The 25021-nt window shown below is 44.2% G+C and overlaps 1 protein-coding gene across 1 annotated transcript in view; it reads left to right on the forward strand.

Annotated features, from left to right (window-relative positions):
- Nucleotides 1–25021, forward strand: part of FRMPD3 (FERM and PDZ domain containing 3) — a 156906-nt gene that overhangs the window by 127974 nt on the left and 3911 nt on the right. Inside the window, exons 10-15 of the mRNA XM_082263952.1 lie at nucleotides 2136–2272; nucleotides 5647–5770; nucleotides 5866–5955; nucleotides 7955–8134; nucleotides 10271–10415; nucleotides 23482–24342. Coding sequence (XP_082120078.1) covers nucleotides 2136–2272; nucleotides 5647–5770; nucleotides 5866–5955; nucleotides 7955–8134; nucleotides 10271–10415; nucleotides 23482–24342 — 1537 coding nt within the window. The remainder of the gene's footprint in view (nucleotides 1–2135; nucleotides 2273–5646; nucleotides 5771–5865; nucleotides 5956–7954; nucleotides 8135–10270; nucleotides 10416–23481; nucleotides 24343–25021) is intronic.

Genomic DNA, 25021 nt, shown 5'->3' on the forward strand with positions numbered 1-25021 from the left:
CCAGATGTTTATGTATTCTTATAGCAATCATTTGAATTAAATAATATAATATTTGCAGTTATATAATATATTATACATACAGTTATAAATAATTTTCTTTCATATACAGTGAGGGGGAAAAAGTATTTGACTACCTGACGATTTTGTACATTTGCCCACTGACAAAGAAACGATCAGTCTATAATTTTATTGGTCGGGTTATTTTACCGGTGAGAGACAGAACAACAACAAAAATATCCAGAAAACCCTAATTTAAAAAAAGTTAAAAATGTATTTGCGTTTTAATGAGTGAATTAGGTATTTGACCCCATGACTTAGTAGTTGGTGGAGAAACCCTTGTTGGCAATCACAGAGGTCAGACGTTTCTTGTAGTTGGCCACCAGGATTGCACACATCTCAGGAGGGATTTTGTCTCACTCCTCTTTGCAGATTTTCTCCAAGTCATTCAGGTTTCGAGGCTGATGTTTGGTGACTCCAACCTTTAGCTCGCTTCACATATTTTTATGGGTTTAAGGTCTGGAGCCTGGCTAGGCCACACTAGGACCCTAATGTGCTTCTTCTTTAGCCACTTCTTTGTTGCCTTTGCCGTGTGTTTTTGGTTATTGTCATGCTGAAATACCCATCCACGACCCATTTTCAATGCCTTGGCTGAGGGAAGGAGGTTCTCAACCAAGATTTGAGGTACAGTACATGGCCCCGTCCATGGTCCCTTTGATGCAGTGAAGTTGTCCTGTCCTCTTGGCAGAAAAATACCCCCAAAGCATAATGTTTCCACCTCCATGTTTGACGGTGGGGATGGTGTTCTTGGGGTCATAGGCAGCATTCCTCCTCCTCCAAACATGACAAGTTGAGATGATGCCAAAGAGCTTGATTTTGGTCTCATCTGACCACAACACTTCCGCTCAGTTCTCCTCTGAATCATTCAGATGTTCATTAGCAAACTTCAGACGGGCCTGCAGGAGCTGCAGGATTTCAGTCCTTCACGGTGTAGTGTGTTACCAAATGTTTTCATGGTGACTATGGTCCCAGCTGCCTTGAGATAATTGACAAGATTCTCTCGTGTACTTCTGGGCTGATTGCTCACCGTTCTCATGATCATTGAAACTCCAAGAGCTGAGATCATGCATGGAGCCCAAGACTGAGGGAGATTGACAATTGTTTTGTGTTTCTTCTATTTGCGAATAATCACACCAACTGTTGTCACCCTCTCACCAAGCTGTTTGGCGATGGTCTTGTAGCCCATTCCAGCCTTGTGTAGATCTCCAATCTTGTCCCTGACATCATTGGACAGCTCTTTGGTCTTTGCCATGGTGGAGAGATTGGAATCTGATTGATTGCTTCTGTGGACAGGTGTCCTCTATACAGGTAACAAGCTGAGATTAGGAGCACTCCCTTTAAGAGAGTCCTCCTAATCTCAGCTTGTTACCTGTATAGAAGACACCTGGGAGCCAGATATCTTGCTGACTGTTAGGGGATCAAAAACTTATTTCACTTATTAAAATGCAAATCAAATTATATCTTTTTTGAAATGCGTTTTTCTGGATATTTTTGTTGTTATTCTGTTTTTCACTATTAAAATAAACCCACCATTAAAATTATAGACTGATCCTTTCTTTATCGGTGGGCAAACGTACAAAATCAGCAGGGGTTCAAATACTTTTTTCCCTCACTGTATCCATCCCCTAAAAAGGAAATATTACAGTCAAAAGATGGAATGTATAACTTCTATTCCTGGTACATCAGCTCAATATAGTCTGCTCGCTCTATTCAAACCTGGAACATGGAAGCTCAGCATGTGGGTAACACCTAGGGTGGCCTGCTTGCCTAGAAACACCCCCTGCTCCAGAGTCATACCCCCTCATCCAGGCATTTAGCTAATTTCATAACTTCTCCCAAGAGCTGACTTTTGAGAGGAGTATGGAGGCAGGGTGCTGTGAGGATTTCAGGAAGCTTTATACAGCACCCTGTTGCCCCCCCACCCATCGGCTATGGTCTGTCTGCATTGCATTGAGAAGCACAGAAACCTTGGTGCTGATGTTACTTGGCCTAAAATAAGGTATGTATTTATGTATTTAACCAGATAATAATAAAAAAAAAAAAAGAAGCTTAATACATTCTTTCTTATGTTTTAATAGAGCCGTAATGATGTGATAAGAGAGAGGCTGGGATCAGAACTGAAGCCAGAATTGCTCCTGGGCCTGTGTGCTCTGCATATATACATCAGTGTCAGCTCCTCTCATCCAGGTCAGAAGATTTCACTACGAGGAGTCGAGTAAGGACAATATAATTATGCAGTTCTTCCACTGTACTCACTGTCACACCTTCACCCAATAGCTTATGCATGAAAAAGTCGCAATACAGCTTGGTTCCTTAACCGCTTAACTACCGCCCGCCGCAGTTGCGCGAACCACCGTAGGTATACGTCGGTCACATGCAGGCAGCTGGGGGGCAAGCACACGCCGCCGCCGCGCTCCCGCCCCCGCTCGGGAGTGGGGACTCCGGTGCACGGGGCAGGCGGCTCCGATTGCCGCCTGACACCCGCAATCGCTCTCCCCACTTAGAGAAAGGAACGGTCGGCTGTTGTAAACACAGCTGACAGTTCTTCTCCGTGGAATGATCACAGAGTGCCTGTGATCCTTCTATATAGGATCACAGGTCTCTATAGTAATTTCACAAGTCCTGCCCCCATACAGTTAGAATCACGTGGGAAGCCCCTAGGTACGCATTTAACCCTTTGATCGCCCCTGGGTTAACCCCTTTCCCTGCCAATGGCATTATTACAGTAACAAAGCATATTTTTAGCACTGAGTACTGTAGTAATGTCACTGGTCTTCCCAAAAGTGTCAAAAATGTCAGTCAGGGGTTCGATCTGTCTGCCACAATGTCGCAGTCCCGCTAAAAATCGCAGATTGCCACCATTACTAGTAAAAAAAAAAAAAACAATAAAAATGACATAAATCTTTCCCGCAGTTAGTAGACGCAATAACTTTTGCGCAAACCAATCAAAATTCGCTTATTGCGATTTTTTTTTTTACCAAAAATATGTAGCAGAGAACAATGCTGAATCGTAAAATATGGCCTGGTCATTAATGAGGCAAATCCTTCTGGTCCAGAAGTGATTAAAGAGACCCTGTCACCACGCTGTGTCTATTAAGATGTAGCATCCTTCTAGTTAGGTTGCTACAAAGCGGGGCAAATTTAGTTCTTTTTGGCTCCCCTGTAGTCAGTGGAGAAGGTGTTGATTGCTTTTGGCTGCTCTGGGTCTCACAGACTGATTGCTCTATCCTGCCTTCTTTAAGCTTCTGGAACATAAAGTGCTGGGGAAGGCAAATCTCAGCATGAATATTTATTGTGCTCTATTGGATGTGCTCAGAATGTGGTTGGAGAGGCAAATAAATAGTTAAATAAATAGGGTTCGAAAAGTAGAAAAAAACAACACATGTGGGAAGGAGAGGGCTGCACGCCCCAAATAGTTACAAAAAAGGAATTCCCCCAGGGGTTTTTGAGCAGCATTTGATCTTCCTATACTCCTAGCCGTCCAGAGCAGGTCCCGAGGTGAGAAATCCCTTGATTAGCCCCAGAGGGGTTCTTAAAAGATAGCCACCCTCTCCCCAGCTCTGCCACAGTTGGGACCTCGATGCATGGCTGCTGATACCAGAATAGCTGCTGCAAGAGCAGGTGAACAGTTAGATTCTCTCCAACAGGGAGAAGAAGAAAGAAGAAATATCTTCCTGCTGCTCTAAGTATTAGACTACTTATACACCTCACCAGCCACCTTCTGGGCACACGTCCCCAGGGATTGGGGATAGATATTCAGTCCTTCCAGTATCCACTGGACACTCCTAAGTGAGTTCTCCAGACCAGGTTCCCAGGTGAGGAATCCCTTGACTAGCTCCAAAAAGGGATCCTAAGAGATAGGCCCCCAGCTCTGCTACAACTTGATGATATCAGGATAGCTGCTCCATATGGGGTAGCTAGCTACCCCCACCCAGATGTAGAAGAGGTAGAACCCTATTTATTAAAAAATGAAAGGAATTCTCCCTGGGGTTTTTGATCAGCAATTGATCTTCCTATACCCCTGGCCCTCCAGAGCTGGTCCCGAGGTGAGAAATCCCTTGAGTAGCCCCAGAAGGGTTCTTAAAAGATAGCCACCCTCTCCCCAGCTCTGCCACAGTTGGGACCTCGATGCATGGCTGCTGATACCAGAACAGCTGCTGCAAGAGCAGGTGGACAGTTGGATTCTCTCCAACAAGGAGAAGAAGAAAGAAATTTCCCTGCTGCTCTAAGTATTAGACTAGTTATACACCTCACCAGCCACCTTCTGGGCACACCTCCCCAGGGATTGGGGATAGATATTCAGTCCTTTCAGTATCCACAGGACACTCCTCAGTGACTTCTCCAGATCAGGTTCCCAGGTGAGGAATCCCTTGACTAGCTCCAAAAAGGGATCCTAAGAGATAGGCCCCCCAGCTCTGCTACAACTTGATGATATCAGGATAGCTGCTCCATATGGGGTAGCTAGCTACCCCCACCCAGATGGAGAAGAGGAAGGGTTCTTAAAAGATAGCCCCTCTCCCCAGATCTGCCACAGTTGGGACCTTGATGCATGGTTGCTGATACCAGAATAGCTGCTGCAAGAGCAGGTGGACGGTTTGATTCTCTCCAACAGGGAGAAGAAGAAAGAAGGAATATCTCCCTGCTGCTCTAAGTATTAGACTACTTATTCACCTCTCCAGCCACCTTCTGGGCACACCTCCCCAGGGATAGGGGATAGATATTCAGTCCTTCCAGTATCCACTGGAGCATGTCCAGAGTAGGTCCTGAGCTATCAGCAGCCATGTATCAAGGTTCCAACTGTGGCAGAGCTGGGGAGAGGGGCTATCTCTTGAGAAACCTTCTGGGGCTAATCAAGGGATTTCTGCCAAGTTAACAGGGACACCCACTAGAGGACATACCAGCTTTTTAAAGATTCTGGGAGGAAGGGAGTTGGGGGTTTAAAAATGGCCCACCTCAAGCAGGAATTATTTTTGACATGCTCCTGGCAGCCCCACCTTTTGTCGACTATGGGCAACACCTAGCAATTCCAGAAAAAGATGATGCCACTTTGGAACTTTGAAATTAAAAAATTGCAACATGAATTCATTAATCCGAGAGAAAGGAGTCATGATGTGTTTCTCAAAGTATTTACTGCAAAAAAGTGAAACTGGAGAAAAGCTTGAGGAGCATTTTTTGTAATCCCTAAATTACTGAGGGCCACAGAAAAGGAACAAGAGTACCAAATGTGGCCATAAAACACCAAGTTAACATGACTACATTATGTAGTGACAAGGTCACTTTAAGTTATTTGGAGACCATACACCAACCATTTGTTCCCCAGATCCCCAATGGGTATAGATCCCCCCGTTTAAGAACCCCTGCCCTAGAGCATAGGTTTTGCCAGATCCAAAACTTTCCATAAATCTGGTTAAAAGGCCAAAAGTAATGGAGAGACCCCATATTTGTCAGTACAAGAACCCCTGCACTTGCACATTATTCTCTCCAAAGATATTTCCGGAGAAAGAAAATGTTGACAATACATATATTTTTAGGTCTTTGGTTAACTTCTTCTCATTAGTTTCCTTTCCCTTTCAAATTGTCGTTTTTTAGGAAAGAGTGGGGCTTGGATCCTTTTCTTCCACAATCCCTTCTGCAGAACTACAAAGAAAAAACCTTACGTAAAGCTTTAGCTCAACACCTCAAGATCCACCAAAACCAGTTATCTGGCAACAAGGTAAGAGAGACCTGTCTGACCTATTATACCCACTTAAACTGTGCGAATACTCCTTTGACACAGAGACATCTAAGTCTATCTTTGTATCGCCTTAGGCATCTATCATTCAGGCCAAACTTCGCTACCTGCGTATCCTTAACGAGCTGCCGACTTTCGCCGGTGTCCTCTTCAACACGGTTGCCATGGTAATGTAGTTTCTTGCAATCTCAGCCATGCCACAACGTGAGAGGAAGATCAGATCCCATATCTCATAGTTTCATTTGAGGTCTGTTATGAGTTTGCTCTTTCATTTCATGTTTTAGATGGAAACTATAGTAGCTTCTCTGCTAAATATATACATGAGCTGCGAGCAGATATATAAGACACAAATTAATCACGCTCAGAATTTACTGAAAATTCTGAATTAAATTTGCATAAAAACAGGGAATCTTAATTTGCATATATTACAATGCATGTTCAAGATGACCAATTGTGTCAAAGTGGTCCCTTCCTGGCCAACTGTGTCAAATTGATCTCTCCCTGGTCAACTGTGTCAAAGTGACCCCTCCCTGGATAGCTATGTCAAAGTGTTCCCTCTCTGACCAACTGTGACAAAGAGATCCCTCTCTATGACCAACCACACCAAAAAGACTCCCCTCTGGCCTATCTTGTCAAAATGATTCCTCTCTGGCCAACTATGTCAAAGTGATCCATCTCTGGATAGCTATGTCAAAGTGATCCCTCTCTGACCAACTGTGACATAGTGATTCCTCTCTGACCAGCTGCACCAAAAAGACTCCCCTCTGGCCAATTGTGTCAAAACGATTCCTCTCTGGCCAACTGTGTCAAAGTGACCCCTCTCTGGCCAACTGTGTCAAAGTGATACCTCTCTGGATAGCTATGTCAAAGTGATCCCTCTCTAACCATCTGTGACAAAGTGATCCCTCTCTGGCCAACTGTGTCAAAGTGATACCTCTCTGGATAGCTATGTCAAAGTGATCCCTCTCTGACCATCTGTGACAAAGTGATCCCTCTCTGGCTAACTGTTTCAAAGTTACCCCTCTCTGGCCAACTATGTCAAAGTGACCCCTCTATGGCCAACTGTGTCAAAGTGACCCCTCTCTGGCCAGCTGTGTCAAAGTGATCTTTCTCTGGCCAGCTATGTCAAAGTGATTCCTCTCTGACCAACTGTGACAAAGTGATCCCCCTCTTGCCAACTGTGTCAAAGTGATCCCTCTCTGGCCAGCTATGTCAACGTAATCCCTCTGTAACCAACTGCATCAAAGTGATCCCTTTCTGGCCAACTGTGTCAAAGTGATCCCTCTCTAGCAAACTGTGTCAAAGGGACCCCTCTCAAACCAAATGCATCAAAGTGACCCCTCTCTGGCCAACTGTGTCAAAGTGACCCCTCTCTTGCCAACTCTGTGAAATTGATCCCTCTCTGGCCAGCTATGTCAAAGTAATCCCTCTGTAACCAACTGCATCAAAGTGATCCCTTTCTGGCCAACTGTGTCAAAGTGACCCCTCTTTGGCCAACTGTGTCAAAGTGATCCCTCTCTAGCAAACTGTATCAAAGGGACCCCTCTCTAACCAAATGCATCAAAGTGATCCCTTTCTTGGCCAATTGTGACAAAGTGATCCCTCTCTAGCCAACCTTATCAAAGTGATCCCTCTCTAACTAACTGCGTCAAAGTGATCCCTCTCTGGCCAACTATGTCAACATGATCCCTCTCTGTCCAGCTATGTCAAAGTGATTCCTCTCTAACCAACTGCATCAAAGTGATCCTTGTCTGGCCAATTGTGTCAAAGTGATCCCTGTCTGGCCAATTGTGTCAAAGTGATCCTTCTCTGGCCAACCTTGTCAAAGAGTTACCTCTCTAACCAACTGCATCAAAGTGATACCTGAATTTGACTTGGTATCAGCCCCTTGCAGTCCCTGTACTGTAGAGCTCAGATTTGAAGAGGGAGAAGCAGCATACAAAGCAATTAGTGCAAGGAACATGCTGATAGGAGGAGAGCAGAGTGAGAGAAAGATGAGCTTATCAATCCATGGTTTCTCGATTTACTTTCTGTTATATTGTCGCCCTATAACAGGAAGTCCCTGAACAAGGACTTTCATGGCAGAATCACCAGGGATCATTATGGTCATGCTTAGCAGAGAAAAGAGAACATGTTATAATTCACATTATTCTTTGCTAATCGCAGGATGAAAAAACGCCCGCAACCACGCTTCTAGTCGGTCCTCGCCATGGAATCAGCCATGTCATAGACCTGAAGACCAATCTCACAACCGTTCTATTCGAATTCAGCCAAGTGACAAAGATCCAGTTGTTCAGAGAGTCCCAAGGAGTAGCACGTGTTGAGACGAGTGTCACTGATACGAAGGTACGCTCGCATGCTGTAATGCATTCAAAGGTGATGTCACGCAGGTCCTCCCTCCTCCGTACGAGTTACGTCCCGTAGGCAGGAAGGACTTCGTCAGTGGATTGGGAGGAACATGAAGCACCAGCTACTTATGGACAGAGGCTGATCGGTGAAAATGATAACAGATGATTAGCACCACATCCCTAGATAGTCAAATTTGGGGGACTTTTAGGGTGCTTCATGTAACCCCTTAACGACCACCCGCCGCAGTTTCACAGCTCTATTCCGTGAAGCGGTGTACCTGTACGTCACTTCGCAGAACCGCTAGCGAGGGGGGCCCATTTGCCACAGAGGAGGCCGATCAGCGGGCCTGGAAGCCGCGATTGCCACTGGGCACCTGCGATCGCTCCTCGCGGAGACAGAACTGCGCTCTGCCATTGTAAACACGGCAGACCGCTGTTCTGTCAGCTATGAACACAGGGATCCTGTGTTCCTCTTATTTAGGAATACAGTTCTCTGTGTTCATGCAAAAAGCCCATCCCCCACACAGACTGCTAGCGGGGGCGTGCCCATTAACCCTGTAATCATACCGGTTGTTCAAGCGGCCCTCTGGTGCTTCTTCCCGCTTGCCTGTGCAAGCCGGAGAAGGAATCCTCCGGCGGCGAAAGTACACCATAGAGACTGCCAAGGACCAGATGGTCCCCAGCAGTCTCTATGACTCTTGAAAGCCTGGGTGCAAAGTTATGATGTCACGCCTGGCCTGGCAGTTCTCAATACTGCCGTGATCTCTGCTGGATAGCCGAGATCTTTTTTTTTTTCAGGCTTTGCAGCCTGTAGGAGAGATCTGAGGTCTTTTTGACCCCAAATCTCTCCATAAAGAGGACATGTTATTCACTATTCCTTACAAGGAATGTTTAAATTCCTTGTAATAGGAATAAACTTGATAAAAAAAAAAAGTTAAAGGGAAAGTGTAAAAAAAATAAAAAATAAAACAATAAAAAAAAAAGTAAAGTGCCCCCGTCCCCGCTTGCTCGCACACACGCAGAAGCGAACGCATGCATATGTCGCGGCCACATATGTTAACGGCGTTCAATGCATACATGTGAGGTATCTCCGCGAACATTAGAGTGAGAGCAACAATTCTAGCCCAAGACCTCCTCTGTAACTCTAAACTTGTAACCTGCAAAACATTTTAAACCATTGCCTATGGAGATTTTTAAGTACCAAAGTTTGGCGTCATTCCACGAGTGTGCGCAATTTTAGAGCATGACATGTTAGGCATCTATTTACTCAGCGTAACATCGTCTTTCACATTATAGAAAAAAATTGGGCTAACTTTAGTGTTTTGTTTTTTTAAATTCATAAAACTTTTTTTTTTTCCAAAAAAAACGCGTTTGAAAAATTTCTGCGCAAATACAGTGCGACATAAAAAATTGCAATGACCGCCATTTTATTCCCTAGGGTCTCTGCTAAAAAAATATATAATGTTTGGGGGTTCTAAGTAATTTTCTAGCAAAAAAAAAATTATGATTTCTACATGTAGGAGCGGAGTGGCAGAAATGGAAGTCGTTAAAGCATCGCCTTTGGATAGTAAAACTGACGTCGTTTGTAACGTTGCATTGGGGTGCGCAATTTTAAAGAGTATATTTTATTTTATTTTATTATTATATTTTAATTTTTTATATTTATATTTTAATATATTTTAGATTTTACTTTATTTATTATTATATTTTAAGAGACATGTTTGGTATCTATTTATTCTGCATAACATCATCTTTTATATTTTCGAAAAAAATGGGTATGTATTCTTTTTTTTTTTTTTTTTTTGTGCATTAAAATTCAAAACATTTTTTTTTTTCACCAAAAAATTGCGTTTGAAGAAATGCTGCGCAAATACCGTATGACAAATATAAAATTGCGAAACCCACCAATATATTCTCTAGGGCCTCTGCTCTAAAAAAAATTAATGTTTGGGGGTTCTAAATAATTTTCCAGCAAAAAAAAAAATTGTTTCATCTAAACAAAAATAGCCAGAAGGAGCTTTATATTGTTACATTAAGAATTTATTCATCCAGACTTGTCAAGTTGCTAAAAAAAAAAAAAATCCACTAATAAAATTCCCATTGACTTTAATAATGATCTGCTTTTCTTTTCCAGGCCCTGGTGTTGCTCATGGATTGGCCCGAAGCTACCAGTTTTGCCTGTTTGGTCGCAGGGTACTACCGGCTGCTAGTAGACTCTAAGAAAGGAATTTTCTACAGAGCTACTGGTCATTTGCCTCCACCTCAGATTATCAAGGCAGGTATGACTTTCATCTCCTCCCTCGCATAACCAAGCTGTGCAAACTCAACACACGTATCTTCCTTGTTCACTAATTTATATATTTGTTGTACATTTTTCAATACATTTCAAAGAAAAATCTAATTTTTACTATGTGTAGACAAGAATCTGGCAGGGGTCTCCAAACTTCCTAAGCAAAGGACCGGTTTACTGTCCTTCAGGCTTTAGGGGGGCCAGCTGGAGTAGAAATTACCCCAGCATTGATGTTCCATCATTGGTTTTAATGGGAGGAATAGTGCCCCATTGTTGATAACAATGAGAAGAATAGTGCCCCATTAATGGTAGGGGTAAAGGTGCTCCATGATCGGTGTCAGTTTGTGGAATAGTGCCCCAAGGGCCAGATAAAGGCAAGCAAATGGCCACGTCTGACTCCCAGGCCACAGTTTGGAGACCACTTATCTAGGGCAAGATTAGGCAGAAAAGGCTTAGCAACATATGGGTCAATAAGCCCAAAACTGGATTAGCTCTGAATTGGGGTGGATGGTGGTAAGTAGAAGCTCACCTCTAATCACAGGTCCACCCAACCCAAGTGATCTTCTGGTTTGTGGCCTGGTAAAAGGATCTTCTTTAAACATCTTACCAGCTGTGTAGGCAGTATAGATTACATTCCATCATAGGCGCAATGCAAAATTACATACAGTTTATGGAAATTTTACCATCCGCGAATTTTTTTTTTATTAAATTATGAATTCTAGGTTCTGGACACCAATCATCACCTCCAAACTTTTTCAAGTTCCCTGTGTTTGAAAAGTATGTTTGTAGTGCTACCCCCACAGGAGCCACTATAAGTTAACCAGTTGGATACTCCAGCTTCACCAAATATAGGCATGAGAACACTTCACTTCACTAGGGCTCTTTCAGCAGTCTCTATGCAGGAACAAGTACCGATGGCAAAGACTAAGCCCCCTTCTTAGAAGCTATCCCAGGCAAGAATATTACTGGCTTGTCCACCCAGGGAATACAGCACACAGTCACTAGACTTCTGAGCCCAGGTCAGTACTCATAATGTCATAGGATTACCAGATGCCTCCTTCCAGTATCCACCAGAAACTCCTCAGTGAGCTCTCTAGACTTGGTTCTCAGATAAGGAATCCCTTGACCAGCTCCAAAAAGTGATCCTTCTCAGTCATAATTATCTTCACAGTTGATATGCAATTGTCTCAGTTGACGCACATTATATCCTTCTCTGTATTATTTCTGTATAATCTATAATTTTTCAATAAAGAAATAATATGGAAAAAAAAAGGGATCCTAAGAGATAGGCCCCTGTCAGGTCACCTGTGGACAGGTGACAACTGCACCCTGTTGGAGGCAGGGGTGCAGCGCAAGGTAGTGAACCCAATAGCAGACTGCTGCGGATGGACCGGAACGTGAGCCCAAGATTCCCCAGGGCACGGAGTCTAAGACCCACCAGGTGTTCACCAGAGCCTCTAGTGGTGAGGATGGACTTGGCTGCAGCTGGGCCCAGGTCGTGGCCCCTGGGGTCCCCCGGGTCACGCTCCGTAGGAAGAGAAGGGAAGCAGCCACTCAGGACACACGGAATGGTGATGGGTAAGCCAAGGTTGGGGTAACAGGCAGACAAGGGTAACCAAGGTACAGGCCAAAGGTCAGGGTAACAGGCAAACAGGAATAGTCAGAGACAAGCCAAAGGCGGTACACAGAAAGGTAGATCAAGCACACGGCAGACAGGAAACAAGAAACAAACACTGTTGAACAGCAAAGCAGACCTGCAGTGTACTGGTTAATATAGACTTCCTGTGATGACCTGGGGTGGGGCAGGAACAGGAAGGAGAGATGATAAAAGGGAACCAGAAGTGAAGTCTGGCCTCTAATACAGACATGAAGGAACAGGTAAGCTGCCAAACACTATTGCAAGTCCATGACAGCCCCCCAGCTCTGCCACAGCTGGGACCTCAATGACATCAGGATAGCTTCTGCAGGTGGGGGTAGCCACCAGACAGGTGGATTCCCTCTAACAAGGAGAAGAGGAGGAACCCTGCAACACTAAACCTCAGATGATTTATTTGCCTCTCCAGCCACTTTCTGAGCGAGCCCAAAATGTCAAGCAGTTTGGGATTCCAGTATGTTGCATGAAAACAGTGCTTGTTAGTTAGAACGTAAGTGCCATTCTACGTTGAGGACCATCCACCACTGTAGAAGAAGGATCTGGCTTGTCACGTGGTTATGTGGAACATACCTTGATTTAAGGTATGTAAAGCTCAGGATTGTTTGAGTTATATTTGCTATAGGGGGAAAAAAAATGGTGGGGGGAAAGAAGATGGATGGGATGGGACTGATTAGAAAGTTTAATGCTTTAATATTGGGTTTGACATTTCTGATTTTTGTTTCCTAATTTGTTGGATGTGTATCAAGATGTCTTTTTGTGGTATACCTTATGTGTGGGAAGGGGTATGTTTGGGTGGAGAACTGAGGGGATCTTGAAGTCAAGCTCCGTTTAATCAACATTTCGGTACAGCATGATATCTTACAGCTCTAGAAATGTTCCAACTTTTAGGGTCCAGAAGACATTTGGACATGCTCAAATCACCAAAAAAATGCTTTGCTTGACCAGAAAGGGTGTCCAGAGACTGGGCGATTGCTTTGTGGAAAAACTGGTATCTCCTACAGAGCTCATTTGTGCTTTGTAAGTTATTCAAGGTTTCAAGAGGTCATCTATGCTATTCAACGCATGTCTCTGGCAGTGGGGCATTTCCTCTCCAGTGGCAGTTTTCAGGAAATATCTAGGTACCTGGCATATGTAGACCAATCTATAGCCATATTCCACAGCATGTCATTAAGGTCATCTTTCACCATAGAGCATTTCTCTTCACACCAGTGCAGAGTCGCAGGAAGCCAGTGTCAAGAGTTTTAGTGTTCAGAAGAAATTTGGACATGTGCAAAGATCATCTGCTTCACTAAAAAGGGTGTCCAGACTGTGCAAATGCTTTGTGGAAAAACTGTAAACTCCTACGGAGTTCATTCATGTTTTTCAAGGCGTGGAAGTCAAGTGCATTTCCTTTCCAATGGCAATTTCCAACTTAAGGGTATTCTGATACTTGGCGTAAGCAAGACATATTCATAGCCATAGTCTACAGCAGATCATCAGGGTCCTCCTTCACCATAGACCATTTGTCTTCACACCAGTGCAGAGTTTTAAGAAGCCAATTTCAAGAGTTTTCAGGAGAAATGTGGACATGCGTAAGTCATCAAAAAGATGGCCAAAGACAGTGTAAATGCTTTGTAGAAAAACTGGAATCTCCTACAGAGCGCATTCATGCTCTTCAAGATATGACAGTCATTGGAAGCATCGCATTTCTTCTCCAGTTTTCAAATTGTAGCTATCTAGGTACTTGGCATAGAAAGACCAATCCATAACCATATTTTACAGCACATGCCAGATGTAAGTCACAAGGATGAATCTAGCCTACCAGGCCTTGTCATGTGGCCCTCGCATCCAGTTTTGTAGCCGCAACGTGGTGAAACTCCATTCCGCCCCGTCCGGCTCTCTTCCTCTGTTCCCACTCCCCACTGTCACTTGTAAACACAGAAGCCTTCTGTGTATACAAAGGAAAGCTTTGCTCTCAGCGGCTCCTGGATCTAACACCCTCCATGCGCTAACAGTGGAACAGATTTCCAGAATCTGAGGGAGAGAACGATCTCCCTTCATGTGCTCCTCCTACACAGGAAGGTACTAGAGCCAGGTCGAGGACATGCGAGGAAGCCTTCAAGGGGAGGGCTGGAGTTGGGGTTGCAGTGCACACCCTGCACCCTTTACACAGCACAACCCTGAATAATGTCAAAGAAAGACAAAACAAAAATGCCGGCTCAACTTACCAGCCAGCCTACAGCAAACCAAACTGAACTCTGCACTCTGTACATAGCTCACCTCTAAACTCTGCTCTCTGTACATAGTACACCTCTGAACTCTGCACACATTGCACCCCTGAACTCTGCACTATGTACGTAAAGCATTTCAGAACCCTGCACTCTGTACATAGCACATGCCTGAACCCTAAACTCTGTACATAGCGCACGCCTGAACCCTGCACTCTATACATAACGCACTCCTGAACTTTGCACTCTGTTTGTAGTGCACTCCTGAACTCTGTACTCTGCACGTACCGTAATCCTGAACTGTGCATTCTGTACATAATTCATTTCTGTACCCTGCGCTCTGTACGTTGCACACCCCAGATACAATCGGCCCTTTGAGGAAATTGAGCTTGACACCCCTGTTCTACAGTAAGTCATCAAGGTCATCCTTCACCATAGGACATTACTCCCCGCACTAATGAGGAGTTGCAGGAGGCCATTGTCAAGAGTCAAGATGGTAAAGATGTTCAAATGTTGATGTTCAAGATGTCAAGATGGTCAAAATTGTCAAGATGGTCTGCCTTACCAGACAGGATGTCCAATGACCGTGTAACTGATTTGTGGAAGAACTAGAATCTCCTACAAAGCACAACCATGCCATTCAAGGAGTGGCAGAGTCACTGGCAGTGTTGCATTTTCTTTCTCAAAGTAGTTTACAACTTGTAGGTATCCAGGTATTTGCTGTAAGCAGGCCAATCTTAAGCCATATTATACAGCAAATCATCAGTCTTCCTTCACCACAGAGCTTTTCTCTTTGCATTAGTGCAGAGTTTCAGGAGGCCAGTGTCAAGAGTCTGAGGGTTCTAAAAGCATTTGGACATGTCACCAGAACGGGTGTCCAGGGACTAGGCAAGTCCTTCTTCACCATTGGGCTTTTCTCTTTGCATTAGTTCACAGTTGCAGGAAGCCAAGGCTTGGTTGTACCAGCTTTTACGAATGACTCACTGCTAAGATCGGTTCCTTGAATTAGTATCTGCATTACTGGATAACCATCCAACTGTGAAGAGCATTTCCACAGCGAAAAAAAAAACTTCTATGCTCTTAGCATCCTGGCTGTGTATGACTTCAACCAGCACATCAAGAGCTGAAGATTTGTTTTCCCAGACAGCTGTCAAAAACCTCTATTTTCAGTCTGCTCCATATGAGAAGGGACATCTGTCTGATGGATGGCTGATAAGTAATTATACGTTTTTTTGTTTTTTTTTCTCTGTTCTTGACTCTTCTGTTTTTCTTTTATAACAGTTTTTCAAATTTTGTCTTTTAAAAAACTTTTTCGATTTTTATTTTTTTTTTCTATCTTTTAAAACTTGAATTCCAGCTAGCAATATTCTTACCAACTCAAGTTCACCCTTTTTCCATCATCAGATATCTGTATTTATGTAGTTGAAAACTTGTCATAAATACCTAACATTTAGGTTAAAAGTTGTGTCCACATGACCGCTCCAGCCCTCTTCTTCTGCTTTTGTGAGCAGATTTTGGGGAGGAAAACATCCAAATTGTAATTTGAGTTGCATGTTACAAGATCCCAACAAGATCGCATACTGCATTAAGTCCCTAGTGAGGGACTGGAACTGATAATGTGTGGGGTGGTAGTGGGCAGCAAATTGGTAACCTGAAAATTTCTCCCTAGCAGTGGGGCTCTGGTTAGTTCTAGCTGTCATAGAAAAGAAGACTTAAGCCTAGTACACACGCAACGATTATCGGCCGACCGATCATCCGTCTTTTGTCCAGAGTTGTGGTTTGTTGGTTGGAATGTGCCTAGACTGCACACGAATTTTCTCGCCCAACAAAATTCTACTTCAGAAGTGATGTCATGTGTTGGTTTGCTTTCTTTGTATTCTTTCTTCTCTGAGCATGCCCAGACTTGCTCATTAGATTTTTCCCTGTCTAAATCTGTACTGACTGCACTAAAATCGGCCGTATTTTGACAGCGGACAAAAATTTTATAGCCTGCACACCAGATTTTTTTCGGCCGAAAAGTCGGAGTCGGTTGTCGGAAGCATCATACTAACAAGCCGAAAATCGGAAGATCGGTCGCCGGATGAAAATTCCCTGCCGATTTTCGATGCGTGTGTACGAGGCGTTAAGGAGAATGTCGTGCATGGGGAGATGGGAGTCAGACATTTTTGCTTAAAAAAAGGTAACAAAAAGCAAGCACAATATGTATAGAGGGTGGAAGGAGGGATGGAGTGGAGGAAAGTAGTGAAAGAGGGTGAAGGTCCACTTTATCCTTCGATTCATAACAGATGTGCAAAAATGTGTGCAAAAAAGTGACCAGCGCTAAATTCTTAGTAAACATTCGTAATTATTAAACAATAGAGAAAAGATGTCCACAATTCAAGTGTGGAATCAGGGTCTGGACAAGGGGAGGGCAGAGGGTGAGGGTGTCCACCCTGGGCACTGTGGCATAAAGTGAGGTGGGAGGGGGCTGTGAGGAGATGGGGGGATTTGTGTTGGGATAGGGAATATGGGGGGCAGCAGGGGGTAAGAATTGTCTAGGAGGGGATACTTGGGTGGAAGGGTTGGGAGTGGTGATTTAGGGGAACTTGTGTTGGGATGGGGGATATGAGAAGAGGATTTGTGCTAGGAGGAGGGATTTGGGGGGTTTGTGCATGAAAGAGATAATATGGGGGGGTGTTATGGAGGGGGATTTGTGCTAGTAAGGGAAATTTTGGAGGGGGAAGTATTTGTGCTAGGAGGAGGAATTGGGAGGGGGGGGGGGATTTGTGCTGGGAGGGGGGATTTCGAGTGGGGGGGGGGGGGGAGAGGATGTGTACTCGGAGTGGGAAATTTGAGGGGTAGAAGATTTGTGCTAGGATGGGTGAATTTTTTGTGTGGGGGGGGGGGGCATTTGCGTGGGGTTTGGAGGATGAGGGACAAAGATTTGTGCTTGGAGAGGGGATTTCAGCAGGAGGGTGGATTTGTCATAGGAAGAAGGAAAACTTATGCTTAGGGGGTAAGCATGCTGATCCGTGTTAAATTTTTGGGGGAAGTTTTGCTGATACAAAATAGAAAAAAAGCTATTCAGTCGCAAGGATTGCATGAGGACGCAAGGACATACAATGCGATTAGAGGAGAAGCGTTTTAACCTCAGGCAACGCAGGGGGTTCTTTACTGTTAGGGCTACAAGACTGTGGAATTCTCTACCACAAGAGGTGGTTTCTGCGGGGAGTATGGCTACTTTCAAAAGTCTCTTGGACGTACATCTCAAGGATCAGAACATTACAGCCATGCGTGCCTTCACAGGTTGAACTGGATGGATTATTGTCTTTATTAAACCTCAACTACTATGTAACTATGTAACATAATGCTCATACATCTTGGATGGGGGGGAAGCAGTTTGGCATGTTCACACTGGACTCTAGGTAACCTTGTCCTGGCACTGTGTGGAATGCAGCCAGTGACACTCTCCTTCACCAACAGGCCTCTTCCCAGAGATTGAGACACTTTAGTTTTGGGAGATCTAATGCTCTTCCCTCAATAGTGGGTTATCACAGGTAAGTTCTTCCACTAAGCCAGAACCTCCACAGCATCCGATTATGCAATGACCATATTAGGAGAGCTAGGACACTACATAATACTGTAAAAACTCTCAGCTTTATTAATCCAGGAGTATTCTTTTTTTTTTAGAAAATCCAAGAGTTTTTACGGTATTATGCTATGTGGAGTCCTTTCTCGCTTAATATACTGTAGCTATTGCATAATCGGATGCTGTGGAGGTACTGATGGAGTGGAAGAACTTACCCATGGTTGCCATTTGTTTCAACCCACTATTGGGGGAAGCGCATTAGACCTCCTATAACTAAAGCAGTGATCTCCAAACTACGGCCCTCCAGCTGTTGCGGAACTACACGTCCCATGAGACTTTGTAGAACTCTGACATTCACAGACATGACTAGGAATGATGGAAATTTTAGTTCCTCAACAATTGGAGAGCCATAGTTTGGAGACCCCTGAACTAAAGGGTCTTAATCTCTTGTAAGAGGTGTGTTGTCCATGTTGGTGGAGAAGAGTGTCAGGTGAGAATGGTATAACGCTATAACATATCTCAGGAGGCTTCAGGAGCAGGAACACACAGCGGCCAGTGGATAAAGCTAGTGCATATCATCAGGGGCCGGCTGCCTGGACCCGGAGGAGGTAGCTGGCTTCTGACGACTAAGGAGGACCAAGATGGAGGCCTGGGTTGTTGCACCTGAGCAGTGGATCACAGCAGGACAACATTGGGCAGGTGAGTCTGAATCGAGGACAACCCTGCATAACTGGTAAGGAGGGGGAGGTAAAAAAAAAAAAAATCAGAGGAGCAAATGAAGTTATTCTTAAAAAAGCAATCCTATGTTCTGAAATGCTTTAGACAGATTTGGGGCAGTAATGTATAATAGTTTATCGAAAATAGGCTTTCAACTTCAACCGGACATGCACAATAAAACTATTAATAACTCGAGAAGGCATTTGTGTTTGCTGGTAATGATGACACTTACTGAAATAGAAAGCGTGTGACTAACAGACATATGGCCATCTCATTATACACAAAACATACATCACATTGGCAGCATCTCCTCCGGACAATCACGGCATAAGTCAATAATAACTTTAGGCAATGTGTCCAAGATACGGCTTACAAAGTAACATTTTGTAATAGTGGAGAAAAAAATATTTAGCAAGTGTTGTAGGATCATAATTTCCAGGAGAGTTAAAAATAACCTAAATCCCATGTCACCTGGTGTTGAGAAGACAACACAAAATCCATATGACATCTAGTAAACAGCTTTAAGTATAGGAAAGCTTAAGCACTGTCAAGATTCTGGGGCACAGGCTAATGAGATGTCATTTACAATGGAAGGTCCACTTCCAGCTCCAACAAATGAATGACTACAGTTTTAATGTCTCTTGGGATGCTAAGCTGGTTGCTAAAGTTTATTTGAGATTGCAATTGATAGTTAAAGGTCAAAACCTTATTTTGGTGTTTTTATTGTATGTGAGATTACTGCACCTAGTTTGGGAGGGAGAAGCATGTGTGGAGCTCAACGCCATCGTACATATTCAGGTGGTGAAAAACAACCAGCAAACAACACAAGATGGTAGAAAAGTCCCCTTATGAGGAGCAGCAAGGCCCTCCGATGACATGCCCACTGTAGTCCCCAGGGCTTTTTTTCTCAGAGAATAGGTACAGGAACTCCCACTCTCCAAGTCACCCATGGTCTCTGCCCATACCTACCTTCGAGCACTGTCCCTTGGTTCCACCAACTACCCATCTCCCAGTACTACCCTTTTTTAGAGAATACAGAACCAAGTATCCTTTGTTGTGCTATGTAATTTGTATGGAATTCGTTAGAAGATAAGGAGTATAATAAAGCCCCCTGCAGCCAGTAACAATAGACCCCCCCCCTCATTCACAATGGATCCCTCCAGCAATAATGGACCACCAGCAACATAAGACCCACCCCAAGTAACAATAGATCCCCTAACAGCAACAACAGACCTTCCCAGCAACATAATACCCACCTGCAAAAAAAAATCACCTCCAGCAAGAAAGATCCCCCAGCAGCTAGCATTAACAGACCTTGTAGTAAAGAAAGGATTCCGCGCAAATGGATCTAATTGTGTGGTTAGATCGTTTTAAGATCGTTCCCCCGCGTTCCCGCTGAAAAAAAGCCCTGGTAGTCCCCAACTCCTGGCAGATGGAACACTTGGGCTGTTGCCACTCACTTACAAAAAAAACAGATTAACCCTCAAATGTGGTGGTAACATGACTCTTCCCCACTTTCCTGTCTACAGAGCATGACTCTCATAGTCTGTCCTAATACCTGTACCCCCATGGCTCTTCCCGATCTATCATACCATGACCTGCTGTTGTACCAACAACCTTCTTTCATTTACAAAGGACAGCTTCTCTTTCAAATGTATTGGTAACAAGACTCCTCCCTGCCTCTCTGTCTCTAGAGCAGGGTTTCTCAACCAGGATTCCGTGGAACCCTAGGTTTTCTCCTGAGGTTGCTAGGGGTTCCTTGAGCAATGGACAATTTCTGCCTCTCAGATAAGTTTCCAATGACACCATTGTTCCCTTTTAGCTTTCTGTAAGGGGGTAATTCTTCCCAATGATGACAAGAGTAAGGAGCATTCTTCCCACTGATTGTCACACTAATGTGTCATGAGTTGTAGATTTTAAATTTCTAGAAGGGGTTCCTCGAGACCAGAAATTTATTTCAAGGGTTCCTCTGTGTTGAAAAGGTTGAGAAAGGCTGCTCTAGAGCATGAATCTCGTTGTCTTTTCTAATACCTGTACCCCCATTACGCTTCCCCATCTACCTTACAATGGCCAATGTTGTCTCACCAACCTCCCTTCACTTACAAAGTACAGCATTACCCTCAAATGTGGTGGTAACATGACCCTTCCCCACCTCCCTGTGTCTGGAGCAGTGGTCTCCAAACTGCGGCCTGTGGTCCACATGTGGCCCTTTTCTTGCATTTTTTTCTGGCTCTTGGGGCCCCATTCCTCCCACAGACACCAATGATTGGGCATCATTCCTCCCACAGACACCAAAGATGGGGCACGATTCCTCCAACAGACACCAATGATGAGGCATTATTCTTCCCACCAGACACCAATGATGGGGAACCATTCCTACCTAAATACCAATAATGGGGCACCATTCTTTCCACTGATACCAACAATAGGGCACTATTCCTCCCACAGATACCAATGATGGGGCACCATTCCTCCCACAGACACCAATGATAGTGCACCATTCCTCCCATAGACACCAATGATGAGGTCATATTCCTACCTTAAAGAGGTTGTAAACTCTTTTTTTATTTTCTTTTTTCTTACTTACCCTGCAAGAGAAACACATAATGAGCTAGTATGCGATGCATACTAGCTCATTATGAAATACTTACCTTAGAACGAGCCCCCGCCGTGCCGTCCGCTTAGCTGGATGACGGGCGACATGTCTAGTCGCCCGTCTTCCGGGATCGCGGCATCCGGCCATCTGATTGGCCGGAGCCGCGGTGACGTCACTCCCGCGCACGCGCGCGGGAGCCGACAGTCACGGCACGGAGTTCTGAAGGAACGGCACGAGCGGCCGTTCCTTCAGTGCGCCTGCGCCAGTGACATCACTGGATGCTTCTAAGGTAAATATCTCCTAAACGGTGCATGTTTAGGAGATATTTACAGTACCTATAGGTAAGCCTTATTATAGGCTTACCTATAGGTACAAGTTGTAGAGGAGGGTTTACTTCCTCTTTAAATAGCAATAATGGGGCACCATTCCTCCCATAGACACCAATGATGGAGAACCATTACTGCCTTGAATAGCAATAATGGGGCACCATTTCTTCCACTGATACTAACAATAGGGCACTAGTCCCACCACTAAAATCAGTGATGCGGCACTGTTTGCTGTCACCGACACCACAAAGTTTTCTAATCCCACTGGCCACAGTCTGGCCCCTCTGAAGCCTCAAGGACAGTAAACTGGCCCTTTGTTCAGAAAGTTTGGAAACCTCTGCTCTAAAGCTTCAAAACTCATGTTTTTTTTTTTTTTTTCAAATCCCTATACCCACATGACTATACCCTATGTAATATACTACAACCTGTTGTTGCCTCATCAGACTCCTGGTCGGTTTAGCATTAAAAGTATCACCCTCATGACCACATTTACTAGTACTCTCATGACAGGTCATAAAACTGGAGATATTTCCTCACCAACCTCCTGGTCTGCATGGCACTAAACGTATGGCCCTCATGGTCACCCTTACCAGTACTCTCAGGACAGATCAAAACCCTGAAGATGTTTCCTCACCAACCTCCTGGTCTGCATGGCACTAAAATATCACCCTCATGGCCACCCTTACCAGTACTCTCATGACAAATCACAACCTTGGAGATGTTTCCTCACCAACCTCCTGGTCTGCATGGCACTAAAAGTATCACCCTCATGGCCACCCTTACCAGTACTCTCATGACAAGTCACAACCTTGGAAATGTTTCCTCACTAACCTCTGTCCACCATTGGCCTGTAAACACATCTGAGCAGCACCTTTTTATCCTCATGGCTCTTCCAGTCACTTCCCATGACTTTTCTCCATCTGTCACACCCTGGGCCCACAAACTTGCTCTTGCTTAGCCCAACCACTAAATTGTTAGTTTAACGTTATACTGTACTACTGTGACAGATGTTGTTCTGTGGAGGATGTACAGGATGTTTCGGCGATAGGTCCCACTCTCAGGGCTAAACTTCATTGAGTAATTGTCTATTTTTTTGGGCTTTGGAGCCCATGCACACCTTATGCGTTGCTCAACGCATTCCCAATGCATGGACGATAGAAATACAAGACTTCACTATTAGAGAAGTTTACACTATCAGGTGATATCCTCACAAGCTTTTATTGACACATCCACCACTTTGCTCACTGAGCCACAGACAAAGCAGTTTGTAATACCCCATCCAACATTTATTAGGGGGTTACACTTATCATTTATGAGAGGGATGTATGATAATATGGAGTTTTATGGCATAATATCCAGTTATTGTTATATGTCTATTTACCAAGTAGTAAACATGACATTCACCAAACATTCCCTCCAAGTAAATCAACCACAGTATGGGAAAATTCACCTGCACTGAATTATTGGTGAATGTCACATTCACTGCTTAACAAATATATACCCCATAAAACTACTCCTTTTTTTTTTTTTTTTATTTCATGCCCTATTGGGCTGTGTTGCAATTCAGATGGATCGAATTTGAGATTTTTAATTTAAAAATGTAATAAAAATTTGTAAATTTTGGCAGATTTTCACCATTTTGGCAAAATGCATTGGAATTAAAGGGGAAAGTAAATTTAAGGTGAAAGTTCAGTCATACGCTAACTATACTTAAATCTGCCCCCACCCCCATTCTAAGCCAATTCTATCTACCCTGTGAAAGGAAAGATCTGTATAGATGTACAATATATGCATTTGTATATGTATATAAAATGAGGCCCTGCTATCTAAGAATATCATCAAAAGAGACACCTTAGAAACTTTTGCTGTAAAAATATTATCTTCAACATTGACTTTGAGTCATTCGTATTGTAGAAAATAATATTAGAAAATGTAGAAAAATTATTAAAAGTGGCAATAATTTTACAAATTTACCTATTCCTTGTAGATCACATCAGTCTGCCCACAGTGTCACGCATGTCAGCTTCTGTTAAGGCACCAACCTCCCAATCTACAGACTTCGCCGAAAGGGGCTCAGCTCCTGAACCCCACACCCCACCAGAGAACCCGGAGTCTATCAGTCTGTGCTACCTCCATCTACGGGACAAGAAGGGGAGAGATGTCAACCAGAATGTTGTTGCAGAGGAGGCAAGACCAAGAACAAAATCTGATCCCACACCCAAGGGGGCATCCTGCCAACCTGGATCGAAGGATGAACCGGATCCGCCCGAAGTCTGCAGGTCCCGTTCCTTCACTATGGACAGCCAGGTGAAAGTGGAGGGCACCCAATTCTACTGTGACTCCTGTAAAGCCAAACTGAAGAATCGGTCTGGGGGAGGTGGGATGGATGTGAAGTGTGTGAATTCATGTGGGTCATCCACCTGTAGAGACAATTCAGTAGACCTCATATCCTTGCCACCTCCAGAAAATAAGAAACATAAGGAGGAACGAGAGGGTAGACGTAAAGGAGAGGACTTGGCAGTTGATCGGGACGTAGGTGAGACTGCAACCTTTTTGCCTTCTGCTGCACCCCCACCCCCGGGATTTGGAGACAATAGTTCAGATGAGGAGGACCCAAAGCGGACCATTGAAAAGGGCCATGAAAAGGGCAGGGTACAGAAAAAAGCAAATGTGAACCCTGTATTTGGCTATGAAGAGTTACCAGTCACTTTAATCGACAGCGTACAGACAAGGACAGTCAGAGATCATGCACGGGAGCTGGACGATGCTCTAGTGTCCACGCTTCAAGCTCTGGAGGCTCTTGCTGCTTCTGAGGATTATCCCAGCGCTGCACCTCAGTCCACAGCAGGTAGGTTGAAATGTGTTAAAGTATATCTAATGCAAATTTTTTTTTTTCTTTTTTGATACAGTAGAGAATGATTAAAACCCATGACAGGCTTTATTGCCATCTGTCTGTCATTTAGGTGCATTATTCTGACTTCCTATCCTGTAGATACAACAGGAAGTAACAAAAAATAAGAGAAATGCCCACTTAGACATCTGTCCTTGTATAAAGTGTCCCCATTGGATGATTTCCCCTCAATTTCTGTTCCAGGCTTCCAGCGACCACTAAAAAATTTGTATTTTGCCATGGCACCCTGGTTTAGAGAGGTTGCTCCAGAGTTTGCTAGGGGAAAATTTACCTCCCAGTTGTTGGTGTCTGCATAGTTCTAGATTCAATTCCGCTTGACAGAGCTACTTGCATTACACCAATGTTCTTTTGTAGCTGTCTATAATGGTAGCATTCTCACCACCCACCACCATACCGCAGATATTCTTCGCACTGGCCACCAATGTAAGGGACATTCCTCTTACTGGCCACCCAATGTAAGGGACATTCTTCCCAACTGGCCACCAAAATAAGGGATATTTTCTCCACTCGCTAACAATGTAAGGGACATTCCCACTGACCAACAATGGGGCATTCTTCCCACTGGGGCATTCCTCCCACTGACCACCAATGTAGGGAGCAATCTTCCCACTGGCCA

This window comes from Pelophylax lessonae (assembly GCF_965119305.1).
Source record: "Pelophylax lessonae genome assembly, chromosome: 7".
NCBI lineage: Eukaryota > Metazoa > Chordata > Amphibia > Anura > Ranidae > Pelophylax > Pelophylax lessonae.